General features: G+C 40.7%; 1 protein-coding gene across 3 annotated transcripts in view; it reads left to right on the forward strand.

Moving 5' to 3' along the window:
* CD2AP (CD2 associated protein) overlaps positions 1-25,098 on the forward strand; it is an 88,529-nt gene that overhangs the window by 13,132 nt on the left and 50,299 nt on the right. For all 3 annotated transcript variants that reach the window (XM_074895533.1, XM_074895534.1, XM_074895536.1), the window contains exon 2: positions 11,753-11,913. In XM_074895533.1, the coding sequence (XP_074751634.1) occupies positions 11,753-11,913 (161 nt within the window). The remainder of the gene's footprint in view (positions 1-11,752; positions 11,914-25,098) is intronic.

Raw genomic sequence — 25,098 nt, forward strand, 5'->3', positions numbered from 1 at the left:
AAACATCACTTTCTGTTTAATATTACTTCCCAGGTAAAACATTTTGACCTCTTCTGTCCTTACAAGATAGTATCAAATACCTGTAGGTGGTAGAGATTTTACTCTAATAATTCCTATTTCATGTTTTCTATTGGTCTGAAGGGTGGAGTCTTGCAATTCCCTTTTATAAAGTAAGGGGGTAAATAAAATCCACTGTTTTAACATTTATTACGTTTTCAACTGAGTTTAACAGGTATTTCTGATAATATTGGAAAAAAACATGATCGGATGCTTCTTCTAGAGTCAGTTTAATGTACCTGCAGTGAGAAATGTACCACTAAAATACTTTTTTTCCCAGCTGGGTGATAATGGTGAATTATCTACAGGATACAGTTGTAGAATTATGAGGGTATGTGTGGGAATGATTTGCATTAGGGAAACAAAAATTTACAAACTTCGAGTTTAAGTGTGTCCTATCGTACGTAATTGTAAGCACTAGAGTATGGGAGCCTGGAGCAGGAAAATGAGGCATGCATGGTTTGCATCTTTAATGCTTCAGGGCAGGCTGCTGGGCAGGATTTCTGCTATATTGTTTAATTTCCTTCACAAAATATCTTGCTAATTGTAATGGAGCCAGCTCCAGAAGATGGTGTTTGAGATGGTTGCTGTTAGAATGCAATGAGTTTTTCATTACTTGAAATAGTTTGTGAGGAGAAGTGTACATTTTTACAGTTTTCAATTGTTCATTTTCCTCATTACTTCAGCCATTCTTACTGGGCTGTAAAATTAGACGTAACTTTTTATTAAAAATGTGTGGTGACTCATTCATTGGAGAATGGACCATTGACTTGCCCAATCTAAAAATGCCAGTTGGATCCAGGGAGGCTTCCAGATGGACCAGTTCTGTGCTGACAGAACCAAGGCTTCTGGCTTTAGATGGTCTCATGGGCAGACTGCTATTTTTGTTTTTATTTTCCTTTTTTTAGGCAAGCTATGGATGTAGAGGGATTGTTGCTCTAAGCAGGAAATGTTTGTGCTAGAACTGGGTGATGCAGCATAGAGCAAATTACAAAAAGAGTAAGGAAAAACAGCAGACACTGCAGGGTGGAAAGAAAAAAAAAAAGAGAAGGAAAAAAGCCTAACTTTACTTGAAATTACCTTATCACTGACTTTGATAGTGACTGGAGCTGGCTAGGGATCATGCTTCTGAGTTTGTGATTGGGATGTCAGTGGCATAGCAGTGAGAAGGTATTTTTCGGAGTGTTCAGTGGCTGAAATTAATTTTAGTTTGGCCAACTTCTGCAGAGTTGTCTGTCAGCTGTAGATGTAAAATCCAAGGTGTGAGAGACTTTAATGAGGCATCTGACAGCTCTTGTGGATCACAAGAAGTCTGAAAGTCACAGCTGTCTCACCATGGGCTGCAGGGGGGCTCTGCATCGGTGCACCTCCCCCCTTCTCCTTTCTTCCACTGACCTGGGTGTTTGCACAGATGGCCTTCTGGCAACTCCTCCTCACAACCCCAACTCCTCCTCACAACCCCAACTCCTCCTCACAACCCCAACTCCTCCTCACAACCCCAACTCCTCCTCACAACCCCAACTCCTCCTCACAACCCCAACTCCTCCTCACAACCCCAACTCCTCCTCCCAGGTTCCCCTTGTTAAATACATTATCACAGAGGCGCAGCCACCATTGCTAAGTGGCTCGGCCTTGGCCAGAGACGGGTCCCACTTGGAGGTGGGGGAGCTTTGAGAAGCTTCTCACAGGGGCCACTGCTGTAGCCCCTCTCCCACTACCAAAACCCCCCACCACTCACTTAAACCCAGGACAGGGAACTTGAGAGGAGGAGGAGTTATGAAGAAGACACCTATGCAGACACTGATGTCAGTGGAAGAAAGGAGAATGAGGAGGGGGAAGGAGCAGAGACTCCCCCACAGCCCGTGGTGGGAGGACAGGCCGTGCCCCTGCAGCCCATGGAGGGCCACGGTGGAGCAGATGCCGACCTGCAGCCCGTGGAGGTCCCCACGCTGGAGCTGGTGGCTGCACCTGAAGAATGCCGGGACTCTGTGGGGAGCCCGTGCTGGAGCAGTTCGTCACTGGGAGGACTGCAACATGCAGGAGGGACCCACGCTGGAGCAGTTCGGGAAGAGCTGCAGCCCGTGGGAAGGAGAAAGTCGGAGAAAGTTCAGGGAGAACTGACTCCCATGGGAGGGACCCCATGCTGGAGCAGGGGAGGAGTATGAGGAGTCTTTCCCCTGAGGAGTAGCCGAAACAATGAGTGATGAACTGACTGTAACCCCCATCCCCTGCACCCTCTGCTGCAGGAGGGGAGGAGGTAGAGAAATGGGGAGCAAAGCTGAGCCCAAGAAGGAGAGGGGTGAGGGGAAGGTGTTTTTAACATGTGATTGTGTCCTACCCTGTTTAAGTGTTGTTGATGGTTAAATTAAATTGATGTTCATTTTCTGCCCCTAATAGTCTGTCTTTTGCCCACGACCATAATGGGTGTGTCACGCCTCTCTGTCCTTATCTCAGTCTTGGAGCCTTTTATTTTCTCCTCCCTATCCATGAGGGGGAAGGAGCTCGCGAGCAGCTTCTTGGCCCTCAGTTTCCCTCTGGGCTCAATCTACAATAGCAAGCAAAGGCCCAACTGAAATATTGGATATCATGGGACTTAAACAGTGATTGAAAGTTGTGGTCTTGCCTTTTTATTTTCCCCTGGTATGTGTTTATTCTGACTTTTTTTCTTTTTCTGAAAGCTATCTTTATGACGGTTTAAAATACCCTTACTGTAAGCACTGGAAAGTACTTACTAAGTACCTAAGTGATCTTGTAAACCGTTGTATATATCCAGCACTTTTTTGGTGGTGACTTGTGATAGAAAAGATAAACTGTACTGCAGAAGAATGATGTATTTTCTTGATAACCAGTGCTATGGTCTTTCATTAGAAAGACTTTATTTTTGGAAGGAAATTTAAAATTCAGTGTTTTTTTTAATCTGATAGAGGAAGTAGGGCTGGGGATGGCAGACTGAGCTGCCCCAGCACAGCGCTGCATGAATGTGAGCTCAGACCGGGATGCTGCTCTGATCAGTTCTAATGCTGGGCAAGTGGAAAGGGGGCTTGTTGAGAGTTTGGCCTGACTCTGTAGCGTAGTGGCTGATTGCCATTGCTCATCTAATGCTGCACTGAACCTGATGAGCCTTCTGAGACGTGGGGGTGTTGGAGTGGGGGTGAAGGAAGTTGCTTCAAATGGAGCCAGTCCTACTGGGATCCAAACTGAGTCCCGGCTGGGCGGCAGCAGGGTCTTTGTGGTGTTCCCAGAGTTTGGGTGGACACAGTTGAGCTGGTTTGATGTAAAATCAGCTTGAGACCAACAGCATGTGTTTGTTCATATTGAAGATGTCTTTAGTGCTTGAAAACAATGCTTGCTTGCCCAGCACCTGAGCTAATATTCTACAGATTTAGGTTCTCTGTCTTTGAAATAATGTACTACTGGAATAATCAGCTTACAGCAAATTGGGAGTTAATTGTACATGCTTAAAAGAAATTGTACATAGAATGGCACGAAAATCTTTCAGTTCCATTGGCATTATGTTGTTTTATTATAAACTAATGAAAGAATCCTGATGGCTCAGGACACTTGGCTTAAAAAAGACCTGAAGTCAATATTTGAATATGTGAGTTCGGCATTATCTTAAAATGCAGAGTACCTTGTCTGCTGTGTCCCTTCCTTGTGGCAGCAGAAGTTTGCTTGGCTGGCATATAGGGGATCAAAGCTTCAGGAGCAGGAAGCAATGTGAGTGCTTTGGTACAGAGCTGTTTATCAGGGCTGGACCTGGCACGACTGGTGTGGCTCACTTAGGAGTAGTCGCAGGTAGTAATGGCTCTGCTGTGCATCACTGCTGTTTCTGAGGCTGTACAGGAGTCGTCCAACCTCCTTTTGAACTACTGTGAAGGTAGAATGTGTTACTTGTGATGTTTAATGCTTTCAGTAGCCCTCATGATGCAGCTGTCTTGCAGGTCTTTCATGTGGAGCATGAATGTGATGGCTCTGTTTGGCTGAGATCAGTTTAGTGTCTGCTGTTCTGTATAGTGTGACTTCAAATCATTGACTTATTGAAGGCTGTATTGAACTGTGCTGTAAAATATGTGTAGGCTGCATGGTTTCTGTTAGTTAAATATAGTCTTTCCTTGTTCAATTTCTTAATAGCTTGGAACTGCATCCCTACCATCAGAGTTGACAGGAATCCAGTGGCCTCGTATTGTTGATGCATTATGTTAGGATGTGGTTTCATGGCAGATTTCAGTTATGTGCCAAGCAGCAAGCAGTAAGGGGCAAGATGAGTGGATTTGTAGGGGGAAACTGCTGGTGTCAGGGACCTGATACTCATATTGCACATTTTGGACACTTTTATATCATCATAGTTCTAGTCTTATCCCATGGTCTTAATGCATGCTAATTTTTAATAGGCATTAAGAGTGTTCCTGGGCTGCATATCTTTGATTTAGTTTCAGTGGAAGAAAGTCCTGATTACTTGCTGTAGCACTGTTCCACACTGAACTGAAGCACAATAAATAAGGATGGTTTGGAGCTTCACTGAAAAGTGTGTTCCTGATCTGAACTGTAACAATGACGTAGATGTTGATCTAAGTTGGGTTTGATGCAGTCCTTCATCCTTGACCCTGCAGTGAGCCATCACAGGGAGACAAACTTGCAGAAAGTTGGGACTATATGGTTTTCTCTCGTGCTGTTTTCTTTATCGCATTCACCAGTTGTATAAGTAAGTACTAATTTAAGTGCAGAACAGGGGGAAGGGACCATGTGAATGCACACAGAAGAAAGGATGGGATCACAGCATCCTTGGGTTAAGGTGGAGGTACTTTGCAGGTTTTACCCACTGTCCATTAGTGATGTAGTTGTATTGGACACTGAGAAAGAAAATAGGAAATAGTTTTCCTGCTGTTTTCATCTGTTCAGGGTTCAGTCCCTAGGCTGCTTCTCATGCTGATGGCTATTGGGGTGTGGAAGGAAGGGAAGTACCTTTTTGCACAAGACCAGTGGTTAGAGTGGTTTCCCCAATAGTGGGAAATGTGAAGTGCTTCCCTACTCAGTGTGAGGAAGACCAACCCCACATCTTTACCCCAAAAGAATACTTTGATCTTCGAGGAACTGGTTATTATGGTCATTGTAGGTCATTGTGTAAACAGGAGAGCGAATCGTGGGAGCAGTTGCAGAGTGCAGCAGGAGAAGCCTGGCTGCAGAGCAGTGGAGACTCTTGGCCAGGAGGGGTTTGTCTTTGGTTGCCTTGTAGGTTACCTTGTGCTTACCTTGTAGGTGTGTCTTACCAGGAGAGCTTTGCAGGACAAAACTTGTGCGGTTTTGGAAGCAGGCACTAGAATTTAAGGGCAATGGGGAGTCCACCAGGGCTCTTTATTGGAGCATGTGGGTTGTCATCAGTGATTCAGGTCAGAGTAACAGGGAATTTTGTGGTGTTGAAGTGGAAAAAAAACATTCTTATAACCACTACTTACGTGTAACACTTACAGAGCTGTTTTCATTGTTCAGCATTTAAACACTGAACTACTGTTTCAGTGTAAAGATCTGTCTTCAGTGGCCAAATGTATGGTATTACTATTAAAACAGCTGAAACTCTCATATCTCACAAATTGTAGGAATGTTTCTTGGGGAAGTCAATTGGAAGGAGCTTTCTCCTTCAGTCCAACACCCGATTTTGAGTTAGTTGTGAAGAAAAGTATGATGGTTAAAAGGATAATATTGTGTCTTCTGTCATCTTTTGTCTCTAGTGTAAGCTTGCTGTCTGCTATAAAACTAAATACCATTATAACTCCAAGAGTATGCATATATAATAACAAGAATGTTAGCTTGGTTTTAGAGGAGATTAAACTTTGAGGTGTTTTTTTTTTGATAGACTTACAAGTGAAAATAAAGTTTGTTTCAGACATCTAGCAACTGTCTGTTATGATAAATTGGAAAAGCAAATCTTAGTTTCTAGTATAACTGCAGTTCTGCTGGCAAGATGCTTCTGGAGGCCACACAACTTTCCAGGGTTCATGTTCCAATAAATTACTTTGAATCTGAACTGACTTAAAACCTGTCTGAGGAGACCTTTGTGGAGCATGGCCTGCAACTTGAGCTCCTCTTGGTGCTTGATGTTGAACTCTGTCCCTCCAGGTCTGCCACAAGTTTCAGCAAGGCTTCTTGAATAACTTTAGTTATATGTAAGGCTTTCAGTTATCCCACAAATTAGAATTTTTTTTTTAACTTTATAAGCTATTAAATGTGTTCTTAATTGGATTTATTTTGTATCTGGTTTGTGTCTTTTTCTGGCTACTATGGAAAGATCAATGGATTCTGACAGTATTGTAATATCCTAAACAAAGTACCAAGAATGTGAAGTTGTGCTGGACGAGTATCTGATGCTTGGTTACTTCTATTGAGGACGTAGGCATGCTAGAATTTCAGTATATTTTCCACTCTTTTCCTTGATTTATTTATGTATTTCTTTTTGTAGGATTCCCAGAGACCCTTAGTTACCTGTAACAGCCAACTTCAGAAAGAGTCCAAGTAGCTGAAGATTTCCTTTGTTTAAAATCAGTTAAGGTGGGTGTTGTAAGGCCATGCTTATCGGGAGGCTTGCCTTCCGTATTGACACTGGGATGTGGCTGGCAGAAGAGCCGGTTGTGTAAGTGTTGGAGAAGTGGAGAGTCCACCTGTGCCAGCAGTGAGTGAATACCTTCTGCAGGCAGTGTTGCTATGTTGGCTAACAGCGTGAGCTGTTTTGTCAGAGGCAGTGTTATTAGCTAGGACATTTCTTGTCTTTGCCATGAGGAACAACATAGTCTGTAGTTGTTGAGGGGGCTGACTGGCTTTGACATGTTTGGTCTGTTTTATTGTTTCACTAGTCAGGTTGTCATCTTATTGAAACTAAGAGCTGAACACACTGCTCCCATAAAGCCTGTTATATCTACCCCCCCCCCCCCCAATATCCAGTCAATATTTTTTTAATTAGCACTGTTGATTTCATCGATCCCCTGCCCCTGAAAATGGGTCAAAACCTTCAAAAAGCACCGTCTCTAATTACGCTGGAAATCTGGCATGGCTGAATGACAGAAAGCTGCCACCTAACATTTATCTCTGGCTCAAATCAGTCACAGAATTGCTGAGGCTGGAAGGCGCCTTTGGAGATCATCCAGGCCACCTCTCCTGCTCAGAGCAGGGTCAGCTACAGCAGGTTCTCCAAGACTGTGTCCAGTTGGGTTTTGAGCATCTCTAAGGAGACCGCACAGCCCCTCAGGATGAACTGTTCCATTATTTGATCACTCTTGTCATGTGTAAGTAATGTTTAAGTGGAATTTGTTCTGTTTCAGTTTGTGCCTGTTGACTCTTGTATTTTCACTGCACTGCTCAGTTTTCTCCATGCCCTTATCAATAAGATCTCCCTGAGCCTTCTCCCAGCAGTTCCAGCTTTTCCTTGTATGAAGACACTCCAATTCCCTAGTCATCTTCCTGTCCCTTTGCTGGGCTTACTCCAGTATGTTCGTGCCTGTCTTGTACTGGGAAGCCCAGAACAGGACCCAGCACTCCAGAATAGGTCTTACTAGTGCTGAGCAGAGGGGGAGGGTCACCTCCCTCAACCCACTGGCAGTACTACTCCTAATGCAGCCCAAGATTCTGTTGGCCTTCTTTTGCTGCAAGGGTGCATTGCTGGCTCGTGTCAACTTGGTGTCCATCAGGTCCTCCTCTGCCAAGCTGCTTCCCAGCCAAGCAGTCACAGCCTGTACTGGTGCCAGGGGGTGGTTCCTCCCCAGGGAGGGACTTGATGTTTCCCTTTGAACTTCATGAGGTTCATGTTGGCTTATTTCCTTAGCCTGTTGAGGTCCCTCTGAATAGCAGCACACCCATGTGGTCTGTCACAGTTTTGTATCATCTGCACACTTGCTGAGGGTACATTTTAGTCCCATTGACCAGGACATCAGTAAAGTCACTGAATAACTCACATTGACTCCTGGGGCATGCTACTGGTGACTCTCCTCCAGCTGGATCATGTGTCATTGATCACAACCCTTTGAGCCTGACATTTTGGACAGTTTTCAGTCCATTTCACTTCACACTCATCTGGTCTGTACTTCATCAGTTTGTGTATGAGGATGTTATGGGAGACAGTGTCAGCTGATTTCCCATCATCCAGTGAAGTAGTCATTTCATTGTGGAAGGCTGTTGGGTTGTTCAGGCATGATTTCCTCTTCATACATATTTGCTGATTCCCACTATCACCACCCTGGTGCTCCTGTGTGTCACTGGCTCAGCTGCCTCTGATGCTTTGTTGAACAGATCTTCTAGACTCTCGACTGCTACCACAGCACTGAACATAGTCCTGTGTTTCTGAATCTGTTCTGTCAGTTTTTACAGTCTGTTATAATTTTTCTGTAGTATCCTAAGCAACCTGATTCTGATTTGGCTTGTCTTTTTTTTTCTGTTTCCTTCCCTGTTTCCTTGGTTGGAAGCATGTGCCAAGTGATGTCTTCTGTTTATATTTGAATTCTTGCCAAAACAAGATTGCCATTTATTTGTTGGAGATCTATGATAAAGAGATCATCTTTGCACACAGCGTAGGAGGTGGTTTGTGATGCTCTATTCTGCCTGTAAAAACTCAGGAGGATGTTGTCTCCTTATTGGGTCAGCTTTGGTCCTTCTGGATGTGCAAGAAAAGCATGGTTAACCTCACAGTGTTTGGGCTCAAGCTTGAAAACACTTTTTTTCATCCAAGACATGGTCATTTATGAACTTTTAAATGACAGATAATTAATTAGAGTTGAGTTTGAAATGGAGAAAGCTGTGTAAAAATTAGAGGGGAGGTAAGAGGTGGTTTTGGTAGTCGCTGAGGTGTTCTGCTGCATGTTCTACCAGTTGAGACACTCTGGTTTTCAAAAGTTTTGACCAGCTTGTATTACTGCAGCCCAACTTATTTCTGACTGATTGGAATACCACATCTGTTTCTGAGTAAAGCTTTTAAATGAGAACTTGAAGCATTTAGAAGTGTAATTCAGAAAAATTCTGTACTGCTTCAAGCATTCAGAAGTATAATCTGTAGACTGATTGATTCCTAATAATTATTATTATAAGGAGTTGTGATTTCTTGAAAACATTTTCTGTCACCACTGTACACTGTTTTTGCTTGGGTAAATGTTATACTTGAAGATCTTTCAGAGGCTTACTTATTCTGGACTGTTTTGGTAGTAGAATGATTTCTTGCCCGTCACACTGCAGTCTGAATTATGTGGATGGTTCATCTAGTGCTACTAGCTAATACTGAAAAGCAAAACTGGTAAGTATTCCTGTTGAGGACTCTCTAGTAGTGAGATGTGTAGCTTCTTGGTGTTTCTGTGTCATGATATGAAAGCAATGTCTGTGATGAAATTATCTTGACATTCCCCATGACTCCACCCACTTTACAGGTGAGACAACAGATTTTAGGTCTGTTTTGTGTATGTATCCATGAGAGTGAGGGTGGTATTGAGTATCACTGACAAAAGAGGGAATTCAGAACCTAAATTTCAAACACAAAAAGCTGATATTCATTTACTGCTGTTTGTCTTTGGAACATGGAGACACATGGGTGATGACTGGAACGGGTTTGAGATCCTTCTTCGGTTGTTGGTATGACCGAGTCTACATTTTACAGCTGGAAACGTGACAAAAATGAACGTGTTGTGCATTTCAAGCACAAATATAGAAATGGTCCCCCAAGGAAATAAGGAAGCTTTCAAAATAATTAGTTCATGTTGACACAGTGTGGGTATGATTGCCTACTACTTCTGTGGAAAAAGGACCAGGTGTTTGGCAGTTCGAGTCAGTCTGCATTTAGCATGACTGACACTGCGCTCTGATCCATTTTCCATGTTTAATTTTGTGAAGCTGTCCTATAGTGTGTATATTGAAATATAATACCTGCTAATGTGCTTAAAACCAGAATTTATCATGAGAAAAATATGGATATTTCTTATATTTTTATGCATTTTTAGGTTTCCAAGATGGTTGGGTTGAGTTGGTTGGAAGATGACATTTTTATTTCCAGACTGTAGGTGATGAATGGCAGTTGTCTTTATGATCTGTGGCTGCCAGAATCTCCTATCTGTTGGGCAATATTTTATGTCAGCCACTCAAAAGAAGATTCAGTGCAGAAACAAGACAAAACTACTATGCTTGCTGCAGGCAGTAATGGGGAAATATGATGCTTTAAAGCAAGCTTAGAGAATACATTTGGCAGAATTAAATGTATACAGTACAAAAAGTGTGTTAAGAGTTCCAGAGTGTGTATCACAAGCAGATAATTTTAGTGATGACTTCTGTTCATAATGAAGAAAACAAATTTTATTTCTTAAAGGACAAAAAGCAAAACTAAAGCTTAATGTTTATATTCGACTGGTTCTTTTGTTAATGAGTGTATTCAGAAAGTAGTTTGCCAGACAGATCATTCTAGCTTTGCTTGTATTCATGTCACTATCATATAGTTCTGTTTTTTACCAAGGGTTTTCTAACTTCATCTATAGGCAGCAGAGGAATAAAGACTGCATTGCAATGTAAGTGCAGCAGCGCTTTTGATCAAAACTGGCCACAGAACAGAATTATACAGTGATTTAATGGAGCTGTAAGTTCAACACTAGGAAATAATACTTTCTCCCATTTGACTCCTTAATTTGTGAATTAATTGTTGGATATTGTTATGCACTGATAGAATAAAGAGAAGCTGGGAAAAAACTTTCACAGCCATTCAGGATTTCTGTCTCTTAACCCTATTGTGCTCTTATCTTTGTGCGTGTCTGTTGTGATCTGCAGAGGAGAGGGAGGTTTCAGAACAGCGTTACCTTTGGTAGTGCCTGGGTATCCTGACTGGATTTGACTGAGAGGGAAGATTATTTGATTGTTGCAGATTTGTGGAAATTTCTGGCATAAACAGAATTTCTTGATGAACAAATGAGCCTTTATTACCAAACAAGCCTTAAGCTGTCAGTAAGCAACTCTCATGGATCTTGTGCAACAGATGGACAAGTATGTAAATCATTGCTATGCTCTTCTGAGTAAACTTAATTATATCAAAATTAAAGCTCACTTGCTTATTGTTCTTGCAAAACCAGATGAATCTGAAGGAGGGTGCCTCTTACATGTCTGTGCAATTTAAGTTGTATGATATTGTCAGTTGTACACCTTCTGGCTGTATTATATTTCTTGGATCAAACCTGCAAAAATATTGTGTGCAGCAATCAGGTTTTTTCAGATATAATAGTAGATGCAAATATGAGAATTAACAAAGCATTGTGTGTACGTACCATACATGTACAGCTTGAACCCTTCTCCCTCCTTGGCCCTAAAATATGTATTGAGTAACAAACACTTGCCCTCTAGGCAGCGATTCTTAATTGGTAAATCTTGGGCTGGGATTTGGTGGGGCAGGGGGGAAAAACCACTGCCAGCAATCCATTCCACTAGACATGCACAGAAACCTACCCACCCACCATCAACAAAACATGACCCAATGTCATATTCCTAAATTTCTTTAATAGGTGACTGTCCAGTTTTTCCCCTTCCAAAATTTTTGGGAATGCTACAGTTCACAAATAAGTGTTGCTGTAAGGGAAACACATGTTCTTAGTGTTTGTCGCTAGGTCTGCCTCTTTGTACATGCATGGCTTACATGTTGCGTTTCCACATTTGAGTTGCATTCACTGTGGTTGTTTTATTTTTTCCCTTTTAGTGGACTATATTGTGGAATATGACTATGATGCAGTGCATGATGATGAGTTAACGATCAGAGTTGGGGAAATCATCAGGAATGTGAAAAAACTGGAAGAAGAAGGATGGTTAGAAGGGGAGCTAAATGGCAAAAGGGGCATGTTCCCTGACAATTTTGTGAAGGTGAGTTTTCTGCACTGACTTGGTTTTACTGTGATTGTACTGCAGGCTAGTTATTATGGAAATGATTAGAAAACACATCAGTTGTATTTGTAACAAGATGATTTTTTTAACTGGAAGACCTATTAGATGATTACATTTCTTTAGTATGCTTTTGAAGGCCTTTCTTGTTTGAAGTAAGTTCTGCTGTCCTTAATCACTTTAGTATTTCTTTTGGTCTGTACACTTGCACTGTATGTTCTGTCTCCTTCCTACTGCTGCAGTGCCCTAAGTTGTTTGTAGTCGTGGTTACCTGCTTCAGTGAGATGAACTGATTAAAAAAACCCAAATAAGTACCCAAACCTACCCCTACAAAAGACATCAGGTCATGAGAGAGTTGGGAAAGTGGGGTCACAGCTCAGTCAGCTCAGCTATAATGAAAAACTACATCCTCAGGCTGTGGTTGTGTGGATGCTTCAGCTTGGACCAAGCTGTTTTGTTTGAAGGAGAGATTCTGCCCTACTCTGTACTCCCTGCTGCTGGCACTGCCTTTTTCATGACCATGCAAAAGGACAGGGCAGGGAACATGTCCAGCTAAAAGGTAACTTGTGAAATAAGGTTGGCTTTTGGTTTCCTGACTGGGCTGGCCACCTGTCAGCAGCACATACCTGAAACAGGAAAGGGTGTGAGGTGAATGCTCTGCTGGGCTGCAGCACTGTCGTGTCTTTGGCTTAGTCATCATCCTTCTAAACACAATCCTCCTCTCTGGGATCTCTTTCTGTCTTAGTGCTGTGAGACTGACTTGTGGTCGTTGTCTTCTGCTGTGAGATATTGCTTCTCTAACCTAGTATTTAAACTTTCATACATATTCTGTGTTTGTGTCCTAACTTTAATTGAAGATCTTGCTCGCACCTTCCACATTTTAACTTTTCCCTGCAAATTTTCTAAATGTTATATTGAGTATTGACCTATTTATTAGCTGCTTTGCAGACTTCTTTGTAACTAGGTGTGCTATTCCACATTATAAATTATGAAATTCAGAGTCTGCTGAGCTGCAGATAGCTTCTCATCTAAAGTACGTGTTATGAAGAAGTTATACTTTGCTGCTTGATGCTTTTTAAACTTTTCACTAACTTCCAAGGGGTCGTCAGTGTAACTTCTGTAAAGTGTAATCAGAGAATTTAGATATTCTTGTCTCTCTTGACGTGAAATTAATTCTTTGCAGAACAAAATTATCTAATGTATCTTACTGTGATATTTTCATATTGTTAAACCTAAGAAGAAATTTGTCCAGTGCTATAAACACTTCTTTACACTTGCTTACATCAAACTTGACAATTTTTTTGTTCATCTTACTGAAAAAGCAAAATTATTCATTTTTGACTTACTTCAGGAGGATTTAAGTATATACCTTTTAAAACTGATGGGAATAATCCAGTTGTTCTCAGAGGATCCTTTACCAAGGAAAAATGTTGTACTTTTGCCCTTCACTTGTCTAATATTTTTAAGTTGTTTGTAGCTTAGTTCAAAATCCATGTTGGGTTTTGAGTCCTTTATAAATAGTAATTCTACTGTAAGTGTTGATAATTACTGTGTTGATGATGTACTTAACACTCAAGCGCTGTATAGCAAGCAAGCATCGGACATGGCTCTTCTCTGGTTCTTGTGCCATCAAGACCATCTTTCTACTCAACAGCGAAGAGGGATCGGATGTGGCTTGTTTCCATGTTAAATACTAAACTTGTTGGATGTTTTCTCGCCCTTCTGTAGCTGTATCTTTTATAAACTTCTTTTACGTTATTTCCATCCTGAAAAATCTCTGTGCTTTTCAGCTCCAGGTATTTTTAGCTATACAGCTGTTCAGTGTGTGCATGGCATGGTCAGATATCCTGAATTACAGGGGACGGTTGGTTTTCTAGAAGGCATAGGGATTTGGAGAAGGGAAAGGATGTTGTGTAAAAGAAAATGATCTCTTTGGTTTCATGGCAACAGGGAGGCAACTTGCCTTCCTGGTGCTAGAGTTGAGTGCAGTTAGGAGGCTGATCTTGGGAACTTTAAGATGTTATACATAGGCTGGAAGACTGTTGTGCAGTGATGAGAGGATAGGAAAGCATTAATTGTTATGGAACTGAAAGTTATGGTTTTCTTTGTGACCAGTTTGATTATAGTTTCTTAAAAGTTAATTTAGTGGCAGTGATAGCTTGAGAGACTTATTTCTGAGAAAGATGTTGCAGAAAAGGGAGGCTTTCCTGCTTCCCCTCCAACTGTTCTCATTTGCCACTTAGCATTAGGTTGTTGATAGTGCAGGATCAATGAACTGCCACTATGACCAGACTGCTGTAAATGCCAAGCCTCAACAACTAAATTCAAATGCTCCAGCTTGGCCTGCTCCAATGTTAACACCCACAAGTTGTGGGTGAACTTCAGGAGGGAGGTAGAAACAAGCTGAAGCAGGGTTGTACTTTGGCCTTGTGAACAAGGAAGGTCCCTTGAGAAATGGATTTACTCATTTGCTGCCTTGCCCCGCAGCTCACCATCACCTGGTGGTGGTGGTCTCTGTGTCTTCTGAGCTTTCCATGGGAAGGGGTGTCATGCTGCTTTAAGCAGGAACCTCCTTACTGTTCCTGCAAGGGGCTCTAGGGGTGAGAGTAGAGAAGTGTATCAAGTTGATTAGGAGGGATAGTGACAAGAAGGATGTTAGAGGGACAAATATTGCTAACTTGTCATGACCCATGTGAAAGGGAAGGGAGGCTGAAGGTCTGAAAGATGCAGTGAGGCGGATGCATCTGGGAGGACAGAGCAGCTGGGAGGACTGAGGGGACCTCGGGTGCATGGGATGGATCTCCAAGGTTAGGTCAATAGAAACATGGCCAGAGAGAGCAAATCAATGTGAACAGGACCAAGGACTGGACCAAGTTTGACATGTTTGGATGCAAAATTCTGGGACTGACTGTACTTGAATATTTATTCCTTTCTGAATGGATCTTTTTATTCTCCTGTTATAAGTGTAATTTCATTCATCAGCTGAGGATCTGTGCCGAACTCATTATATAGATTAATTTGGAGTTTTTTTTGTGATATATAGGCTGGTTTGTTAAGAATTAACTGAGGTTGTGGTATAAACTCTCCATGAAGAATTTTGATGGTAAAATTTGAGGTGCTGATCTGAAAACAATTAGCATTTAAAGCTGAAAGTGCATGTGTTTATCCATTAGATTTGCCTAGCCTCTTCACCTATAAAATATTTAAAAACATAATAAATAGATGACAGATTAAATTGGGTGAAGATGGACATGTTTTCTTTTTCAAATGTTAGATATTTTTAGAGAAGATAAAGGAGTGCTTTAAAGAAGTCTGATTTTCATCAGACAACTGCAGGAGAATTGGGAGGGAGGTGCTAATTCTAGCTAGTTTGGTTTTTGCTCATTTTGTTAGTTTGTCTCTTATTCATCCTGTTCGAGGTCAGGAAAAGGGCTCGTTGCCTTGGTGGCAGCTGCAAACTGTCCTTGGCTACCAGGCAGCGTGTGGCTGCTTCTTGCCTGTTTGAAGGACAACCAAAATGTTAATGGGGATTATGGCTGCATGACACCTGGATGCCCCAGATTTGGACTGTATCATCACTACTAAAGGGGATCAGTCCTCTTCTATTCCTTCCTTCTGGGCTCTGCTAATACTAGGATTTACTGTCTTTTTATACACTCACACTTTATCACACTTTGGCTTTTGCATGCTTTGACAAATGTATCTTTTCTGTTTTGAAGTATGACCAAGTGCTGAAGTCATGTGGGAAATAGCTTTCTGATTATGTATTCTTTTTTTTTTTTTTTCCCTCAAGTCTTCTGAATATTGCAAAATAGTTTTATGTAGTGGTAGTGGGTTTGTTTCATGTAGTAGTAGCAACTGGGTCTTTGCTGTCTTAAGTGCAGCAAAGGAAACTGATGTGTTTTCAAACAGATTAATTTGTTGTATAGACAAGTAGGTGAGCTAAGCATTATATGACTTTGAAATACTTGTATGCAGGAGGGAGTATATGGAAGCTTCTGTGGATGCTGATGCTTGGTACCTTGTATCATCTGCTGGTAACTTCTTGGTTGGGTTTCTTTTGCCTTCTACCCAAACCATTGATGGTAAGATCTTGAAGGATCAGAGCTTTGGTGGTACCTTGTTCCTAGTGCCAGCTGAGACCCGGGCATTTTCTGCAAGCTTGTCCCTTGACAGGTTAACCAGGAGTCTGAGATGGTCTGTCCCAAAAGGTGCAGTTCTTGGTGCTGGCTTCCACTTGTGTTGTTTTGCATTAAAATAGAACCAGTAGACTCAGTTAAGGGGAATCCTATCAAGCCTCCAAACATCCTCAGATACTAGTGTGACAGGTTCACTGTGTTAGATGGACGCAGCAGGAGGTATTGTAAAGGTTAGGAGGGAAGTCAGGCACTGGGATGTCCAAAGCAGTCCTGAAATCAGAGCTTAGGGGTGATGGAGAAGCTTTTTGTGACCGTATAGTTGAAAGCACATAGGATGGGGGGAAAAAAAGTAGTACAATCAATTGTACTGCCCACTTGTGAAGCTGATTTCCTTGAATTCACTTTTCAGTAGTAGGCCTTTTAAAATATTTTCTGCCTGTATTGCAGTGTTGGATTTTGGAGTACATAGATTTCCAATTTTATTAATAAAACCTGATTTGAAATTCCAGTTTGATCTGTATGCCTATTACGCTTTTAGTGGGGTTGAAATATTTGAATAAGTTTTCTTGTTCCTGACATTTTTATTGCCATTTTTCTTCTTCTTCCTGTATGGGCAATTTAAAATAAACAACTTCATAAATTCCTGAAAGGAATTAGCACTGGAAACCTAGCAGACTTTTATTGTTTTGAGAGTGGCTTTTCCTTTCTAAAACTCATCACAGTGTGAAATGTGCACACAGATATTCATCTCCTGTATGGGTTAGAGCAGTGCAGTAACGCTCTTAGGTTGAATGTGTGAGGTTTTTGGAGACGTTAAGGTGTAGGATGTAGAAGGCTTTCTGGTCTGGGGTTGGGTTTTTTGTTGGTTTGTATTTGTTTATTTTTAGTAGCTCTATTCACTCTCCAGCCAACTGTTGTGTTGATAATCTGGAAGTGATGATTTGTTGTTCATCCTTCTGAAGTTTTTTGTCCTTATGTAGCTGAGAGGGTTTTTAGTTTCATTTATTGGTATCTTAGTTTTGTAACTAGCTATATTGTGAGTAATACGGCTTTTCATAGTAGTAAAACCAGTTCGATCATAAGCTCAAGGCAGTAACCAGAATGAGGGAGGAGCATCGGCTAGATTAATTAGTAGCTTTCATCAGTTAAGGTAGAAAGTTTGCCGGTAGGCTCCAGGGGCATTCTGGTGAGAGAGCTGGACGCTTCTACAAGCGTGTTTGAGATATGCACCACTTCAGCTGCCTGCTCAGTGGAGGACGCATCTATAATAGAGCTGCTTCAGAGAAAACTTCTTGCCTGCACAGGTGTGTGCAGCCACTCCTGCTTAGTTTAGCGCCGAGCCTGGATCCTTTTCAGGTTAACACATGAACTTTGCTCGCTGTGACATTTTTCTTCCTCCCCTTAAATAAAAAAAGCTGCAACACAGGGTGTGTTCGAGCAAATATGTCCTTGGAAGTGGTAAGCTTGCTTTATTTTCCATATGTTCTTAACATCAAATACTGTAAACAGACTATGTTTTGGGGTAATGAATGTGAACAGCAGCACAAATTTAAAAGTTGTGATTGCAATATAATTTTTAGATTTTATTTAATATATAATGTAAATTCTTGGCCTTAGAGTTGCTTGTGTAATAAAGCTACTTGGGCTTAGTTTGGCTTATCTACCTTTGTAGTATATAGAGACGCTCAGAACTGCAGACAGCTATGGTGTTTGCATGAAGAATTTCTTTTAGGAGTGACTTGGATTTAGTCGTTACTTTCTTGTTCAACTTCCTGCTCTATGTGTCTGTGTGTTTGTCCCTGTAAATAAAACCCAAGCCCCTTTCCTTTCCTTAAAAGCCACCCTAGACCAAAACTTTAGAGTATTAGCACAGCTAGCCTACCTTCTTAAGGCTGTGTCTTTGCTGCCTCCTTCCTATGTTCTTGCCATTGGGATGCTGTTAAGCTCTGAGCGTGCTGTGAACAGGTGAGAGAAGTTTTGGCTGAAAACTCCTTCAAGCATAGCATCTTTGGTAATTTCTTTTCAAAAATAGGAAATTGACCTTGCCCAGAACTTAAAAATTAATTGTGGATTTGGGAGTGGTGGCAGGTGGCTGTGTTACTTGCTTTTGAGTTGTTCTTATTTCTAACCTAGTCACAATTAAATAGCGTAATTAACATTATTTTTAAAAAAAACCACCCAGATAAATAACTGTAAGCTTTTAAACAATGTATATAGGATGAGCCATGTGCAGCTAGTTTGGAGTAATTGGGATATCTTTATAGAATGGAATAAAAGACATTTATTTGTAGAATTCTGGGGTTTGCTCCTCTGCTAGGTGTTCTGTTCAGATTCTTTGCATCCAGGTAATGCTTGGAGAAAATTACGTGATGTGCAGTAATTTATCAATCCTATTGGTCAAATGATACTTCAGTTTATACAGCTTTCTCCTTTGCTTTATTGTTGTTTTAAGGAAATTATCATCGCAGTGGGTTGTGTAGGGAGGTGAGGCTGAGGAGCTCAGAGGTGTTATTAGCTTCTCAGGGAGACGTAGGCAGCCCTGCCCGTAAGAAGATGATGCTTTCTTCAAAGCTGGCAGTTCTTGTTTTTCAGAAACAAAGATAATGTGCAAGATTGAAAGCCATATTAAGTAATTTTGGTTTCAGTGCTGAGAGTATGAGAGAACTGATGGGTGTAAGGTGGCTCTTTGTCTCCTGGCAAGGAGTGAAGCTGAGTATTCAGGCTGGTACTTTAAGACCTGTTGCCAATACGATGGTGCTGTGCATTGTTCTGCTGAATTTTCTTCTGGCTCTTGGAGAAAATAGTGGCTCCAGAGCATGTGTTATCACAGGGTGTCATGTGGGTTTGCCTGAGCTGCTCCCGCTAATCCCATCCATTGGCATGTGTCTGGGATTTATGAGAATGGTGATAATGATTCCTGTGCTTGTGGGGTGAGAGACAAGTCTCTCTACTAGCTGGCTATTTTGGCCTGAATAAACAAGGAAACAACCTTCTGTCAACTGGAATGTCAGGATAAATGGCTTGGGTATGATGGAACCATTTTTCCTAAAAACAATACTAAAAAAACCCCCAAACCCAACAGCTGAAAACATTGGCAGATATAGCCAATGGCACTGATACATAGGCACATAGTCATATGTAAGACTTTCCTGGAATTCAGTTCATCGTTGATTATCCTTATTCCTGTGACTTCTGCAGTCAGGTCACTGGATTGACTGCTTGTGTTTATACCAGCTGGGCCCTGATCTTGTGAGTTCTCTTTGTAAACTGACTGTATCTGGCACAAAGAGGGCAAAAGGAGAGGTTTGAGTTTGCAGATGATCTGAGACTTTGCACTGCAGAGCTGCTGTTGCTGTCACAGCTATGCTATCACAGCTGCTTGTGGGCACCTGAGTGCCAGGTTATCTTTTTGTATTGTCACTGTGTCCACAGTGGGATTTTATTGTTTCATCAGTGTTGCTTGAGGATATGTGAATTATAGCATATTCCAGGGCAGTATAGGTATGTTGATTACAAGGAGATGGCATGATAAAGTTATGTGGCTCTGTGAGTTACTTATCTTGATGGACTATTAGATCTGAAATGTTACAGATGCTTTCCTCAAAAGGTAACTATTTAAGTGCAGAAAATTTGGTGAAATGTGGCCCCCCTCCTGTTCTAGATGAGGACCTGTGCTTTAAAGTGTTAAAAAAAACCAAATCACCTCTCAAGGTTTCAGTTGGCATTTGAAAACTGTTGTCTCACTGTTAAGTGTAAAAATCTGTAGCATCATGAACTCTTCTATGGCTGAACATGAACACAGAATGAAGAAAACACTGGTGCTTCTTTTAATATTTAGTATTTTAAAACATATTTATATATACCATATTTTAAAATACTATGTTGCCAAGAGCATGGAAGAAAAGGAAAGAACTCCTAAATTTTGCCTCAGTGGCAGTACTGGTGATGAAGGGAACCTGAATGTACTCTTCCAAAGGACTACAGTATAAAACGTGATTAATTACTTGTGTGAATCCTGTTTAATATGCTAATTATCCTCTCTGATTTGAATTATCCACGATTCTTGATTGTACATGTGCCTCTTGCTTTTCTAAATGGCATATTGGTTTGTGATACTACTCTGTTGTAACTGCACACGCCTGCATACTTGTAGTGCTGCCTAGTTTGGGTGTAATGGTTTGTTGCACAACCTAGTCTGGAAGGGGCAACAGGTATATACAGGTAGTTATTCCTTTAACCACATGAAACGTAATCTGCTCTTTTGCCCTTCCTTATTTAGTTTTTACACTTGATTTGTGTGTACTTTTATAACTTCCTCTCCAAGCACTGGAGAAAGGTAACCATTCTCTGGCTGGAAGCCTGCTAACAGGGTGTGTTCCATCAGATGGCATTTACAACCATTGTTGAGTAAACTCCACAAAGCCTTGTCAGCGTCTTGGTCAGTAATAATTGACTGGACGTATTCAGAAAACTTTTAAGTTTAGACCTTCACTATATACAGAAGTCTAAAATGCAGCCATAAGTATGTACTCTGGAATTAGCATATGTAATAACTGACCTTCTTGGTATTATACAGGTATTGTAATATGTAAAGTTTCTTACATCTTGGGAGGCTCTGGGTGTCCATTCCAGCACTGTATTTTTAGTACTTTGCCAATATGTCTAATAAATCAACGTGTGTGTACACCCAACACAGTTAATATTAAATCTGTTCTTTTGATTCTTTTATGAGGTTGAATGAAGTAATCTACTTGTGAACCTTAACATTGCATGAGGCTAGCTCATCTGGTCTGTCATCTTGTACCATTTTCATCGCTTGTAAATTATTTTTTGGATAGGTCATCATTTTGGAGGGAAGAAGTTAGCTCTCCTCTACTGTAGTGTTTTTAGTATTAAATTTATTTTTGAATGTATGTTTTCTTTCCTTGAACACTGGGTTCTATATAATATTATGAGCTGATCTCAAACTTGGATGTGGTAAATTTTTCTAGGCTTAACAAGCTCTTGGGATACTTTTCACTTCCTAAAATATTTTGGTGTATACATGAGTTCATTAGTTTTGGACTTGATGTAATAAGCTTTCAAACTGTTATAAACTGATGGCAATGGGCAGTTGCTCTGTCACCTAGGTACTTAAAAAACAGGAGGAGAAAGCAAAGATGCATTTTCAGTTAAAAATGCTAGTTAATGTGTGAATCTTTCATAAAACTTAATCTTTAAACCTCTTCATCCCCACTGTGATTTTGTGATTTATATTTTTAGTCTTTATTCGGCAAATCTCTTGAGCATTTCATTTTGTGTCTTAGGCAAGTAGATGTGGCAATGTTTTTAACTTGCTTTAACCTTTGTGCAGAGGTGGCCACAAGTGAAGTGCTGGAGGTTTTACAGGGCATGGAAAGAGATGGGTGCCATGGAAAAGGGAGGCAGGAAGAAGAAAACAGAGTACAACAGCAGATGCAGGAAGCCAGGATGATGGTGAGAAGGAGCAAGCAGTGTTCGGAGTTAAACATCAAAGTGGACCTGTAGTGGTTGATGGATCACACGTTTCTCTGGAACAGCAACAGAGGCACTTAACTGGGAGAAAGGAAAGAACTGTGTCTTCCTGCTTTCCCTTGTCAGGGAAGCTTGATAAAACACCAAGTGCTGCAGGAGCTGGATCTATGGCTTGCCCTCTGCCGTGTATGATTCTTGGTTTCATTGATCTAAAGCATTGTTTTGTAGCTGGTGCTTGACAGGACATTAACTGTTAGTCTATAAAGTAATTACAAGAAATATAATTAAATTTTCGTATGTATAAGCAAGTAGAATAGAAAAGAAATGCAATTAACACTTTAAGATGTTTTTATCTGGCTGTGAATGTGGCAGCACCATAAATTATTATTAAGATGGTATTTTTAGATGTATTTTAACACTAACTTTTGTTCTTCATTAAATGGCTGGCATACGTGTATGTAAACATCTGTGCTTCTTTTAGTTACTCCTGTTAATTTAGGATTCTTTGCTCCTCTGTTGGTAGGCCTGGTAATCTGACTGCTGTGCTTTTCTTCATCTGGGCTTTGGTCCTTGTTGAAAGCAGATGGAAAGAATCTTTTTAACATTATCAGAATAGTGTTATCACATATCAGAGTAAGACATTGCATGTTTTTAGGTCTTGTAATTTGCAAATACTAACAAGACCTCAGTTCAGAATCTGTTTTGACACTTGTTTGGCACAAGCTTTATAGGTATCCAGTTCTCAACAATAAAATTGATGCTTTATATATTTACATGTATAAAAAGTAAAATATATGTAGTTATAGTAATAATAATAGTCTGTATCAAGATCTGAAATTCCAAGTCTGCTTTTACATTCCCTCTGTAGAGAGAAGTTTTCTGTATTTATTGAAGTCCAGTTGTTTGCCTGCTCTTCACCTTCAAATATTGCATTTATTCAGTGGCTCCAGTTTTAATTTGAAAGTCTAAAATGACTCAGTACTTGTTTTATGCTTCCCAGAGATCCTGCTTATTCCATGTGTTCTGTATTGTGAGAAAGAAGTGATACCTTGCCTAGTTGATGGTGCCTTTTTTCCTGATGGGGAGAGGCGGTATGTTATGATCTATATTTAGCATAGATTATAGCAAGTTACTAATATTTTTACATGTGTTTTAACTCGATGCTGAGTGATGTGATGTGGGTGTGATTTAATAGAAGGAAACACTGGAGTTCTGTCTGTAAACTGAAGAAGTGTGAGCCTGGCTTGAGTCACTTTTGTAGCTAATTATATTTTCCCCTCAAAGAATAAAAGTTAGAAATTGTGATTTGAATCTGCAGCAGGCATAAATATTAATAATTTAACTTTTGGAAAATATTTCTCCAACCATTTATGAAACTGTTATGCACAGAGTGTCCACAGATGTCTTCTGACATCTTGATGGCAGAGAAGTTTTATCTACGAGGACTTGGCATCCTTACTTTCTGTACTCCTGTGTTTGAAGCATGCAAAAACTTTAAATGTAAATGGATAGCTCTGCATAAAACTCTCATAAGAAACACTTAAGGGAATTTCCAAAGCCGTGCTCAGCCTTTGATAATGGCCTTTGAGCGAGTGGTGTGCTGTGTTGAGGAACTACAGCAACAATCGATCCCATAGTACAGTGTGTCTGTAGCTCCTGTGAAAACTGCTGGGGATTCATGTCAGCTGGAAACTTTTTTCTAACCTTAGTCTTGAACAGAAATGCCTTTGACTAGGGTGTACAGAAATCAGAATATGAGGCAATTTCAGTTTTGGAAGGGGTAAAGATGAGGAGAGGTGCTGCCTTACTGTTGGTTCAGCCTGATCATGCGTCAGCACTGAACCCAGTGGTTACTGTTAGACAATTCCTACTTCAGCCATAAACTAGACCAAAAAAAAAACCCAAAACCTTTGACACATGTTAAACTGCCCAGGAGGTAATTTGTCTTGCAAACCAAAGGTTATCGAGATTGTCCATTCTTCAGATGTTAACTACTTTTATCTTTAAAATTATTTGTATCTGATTTCAAGAAAAACCTTTAATCCTCTGGAGAGTCAGGGGCAGCTTGTGACCTCTCCTAGCCGAGCCCTTCTGTTGAGAGCTCTGACCTCCTGAATGCTCCAGGGAAAGAGCTCAGGAGCTTCTCAGCTAGTTTGGTTCATAAATTGTCTTGATCTGTCCTGTTAGTTCATGTCAGGTGTGGCAAAGGAATGGGTCACATAGGAATAGCTGCAAATTACTCATCTTTCTTTATTTGCCTTTATTAAATACTTCTGTGGGTGACAGCACTGAGGATGAGAAAACATGTTTTCTATTCAAGGAGGAGACAGTGACAAAGTGAAAGGACATGGGATATCTTAGATTTAACACAGTTAGAGCTGTTACAGCTGCCCTGTGCCTGCCTCTCTGTTGCTGTAACTAAGACTGCAAATGTAAGAGGTAACAGGTGCTTAAATGATTCATGTGAAGATTTTTGCGTTCTAGGAACCACGGTGTTTCATTGCACTTGAACAGATTATGGCTGACAATCTCATTTGTATGCAGCTGTACAGATTTTCATATGTATTCATACAGTCACACACGTGTTATTTTGCAGTGATAGGGTTTTGCAGGCTGTGAGGGGAAGAGATGTTTTATCACAAGCTCCCAATTCCACCTTCTCCCCTAAAATAAGAGACAGGTCCAATTCTGACATCCTTATTTTCTGCCCAGTAAAATATGAATCAGAAAGTTAATTTGCCAGTCTGTGGGTTCTTTATTGCTGTTCTGCTGGGAAGAAGAGAGATGAGAAAAGAGGTGAGCTAAGTAGAGGCTCAGACATTTACTGTTGTGTATTCTTCATGTCTCTCTTCAGAGATCGAGACCATATTTTGCTGCTTGATGTCTTGATTTAAAATGTACTCAGCCAATTAATAGAAATGCACAAGCTGTGCATTGTGCATTTTGTACACACTGATGTTTCATAGTTTACAGTGGAAATAATGTAAAAAGTCTAAAGATGATTGTTCTTGGTATAATGACATATATAGAAAGAACAGAGCAGCTAAAGTCCTAATATTTATGCTTGAAGAATCTAGCTAAGGATTTAGGTTTGCTGGATAATGAGCCTGTAATTCAGGAAAGGACTTCATATTTCTAACAATCTATTCCGCATGTCCTTTCAGGCAGTCTGACCTTCTTTCTCTATCTCCAGTGCTCTGCTGGTTTTAGTGTTCTTTGCTTCTGGCAAGGGGAGTGGGGAGGATCCTGCTGTCCCCACTGGAGTGATGCGTGGGCAGGCAGCTGATGGTGGGAAGACTGCTTGCTTGCTTAAAAAGTAGGTCAGGACCACCTTCTTATTGGTTTATTTTAATGGATATCATGAAGCTATAGATGAATTTAGATGTGTTAGATTTTGGTCTGGGTACAAAGAAGAGTAATTCTTGTCACGTGTTGCTGTACCTAAATGATTCTGAGATTTTATATATACATATATACACTTCCCTGAGGAATTGTTAAACTGACAGTGCAATTAAAACAATAGCCCCTTAAGATC

Source organism: Athene noctua, chromosome 1, assembly GCF_965140245.1.
Source record: "Athene noctua chromosome 1, bAthNoc1.hap1.1, whole genome shotgun sequence".
Classification (NCBI taxonomy): Eukaryota; Metazoa; Chordata; class Aves; order Strigiformes; family Strigidae; genus Athene; species Athene noctua.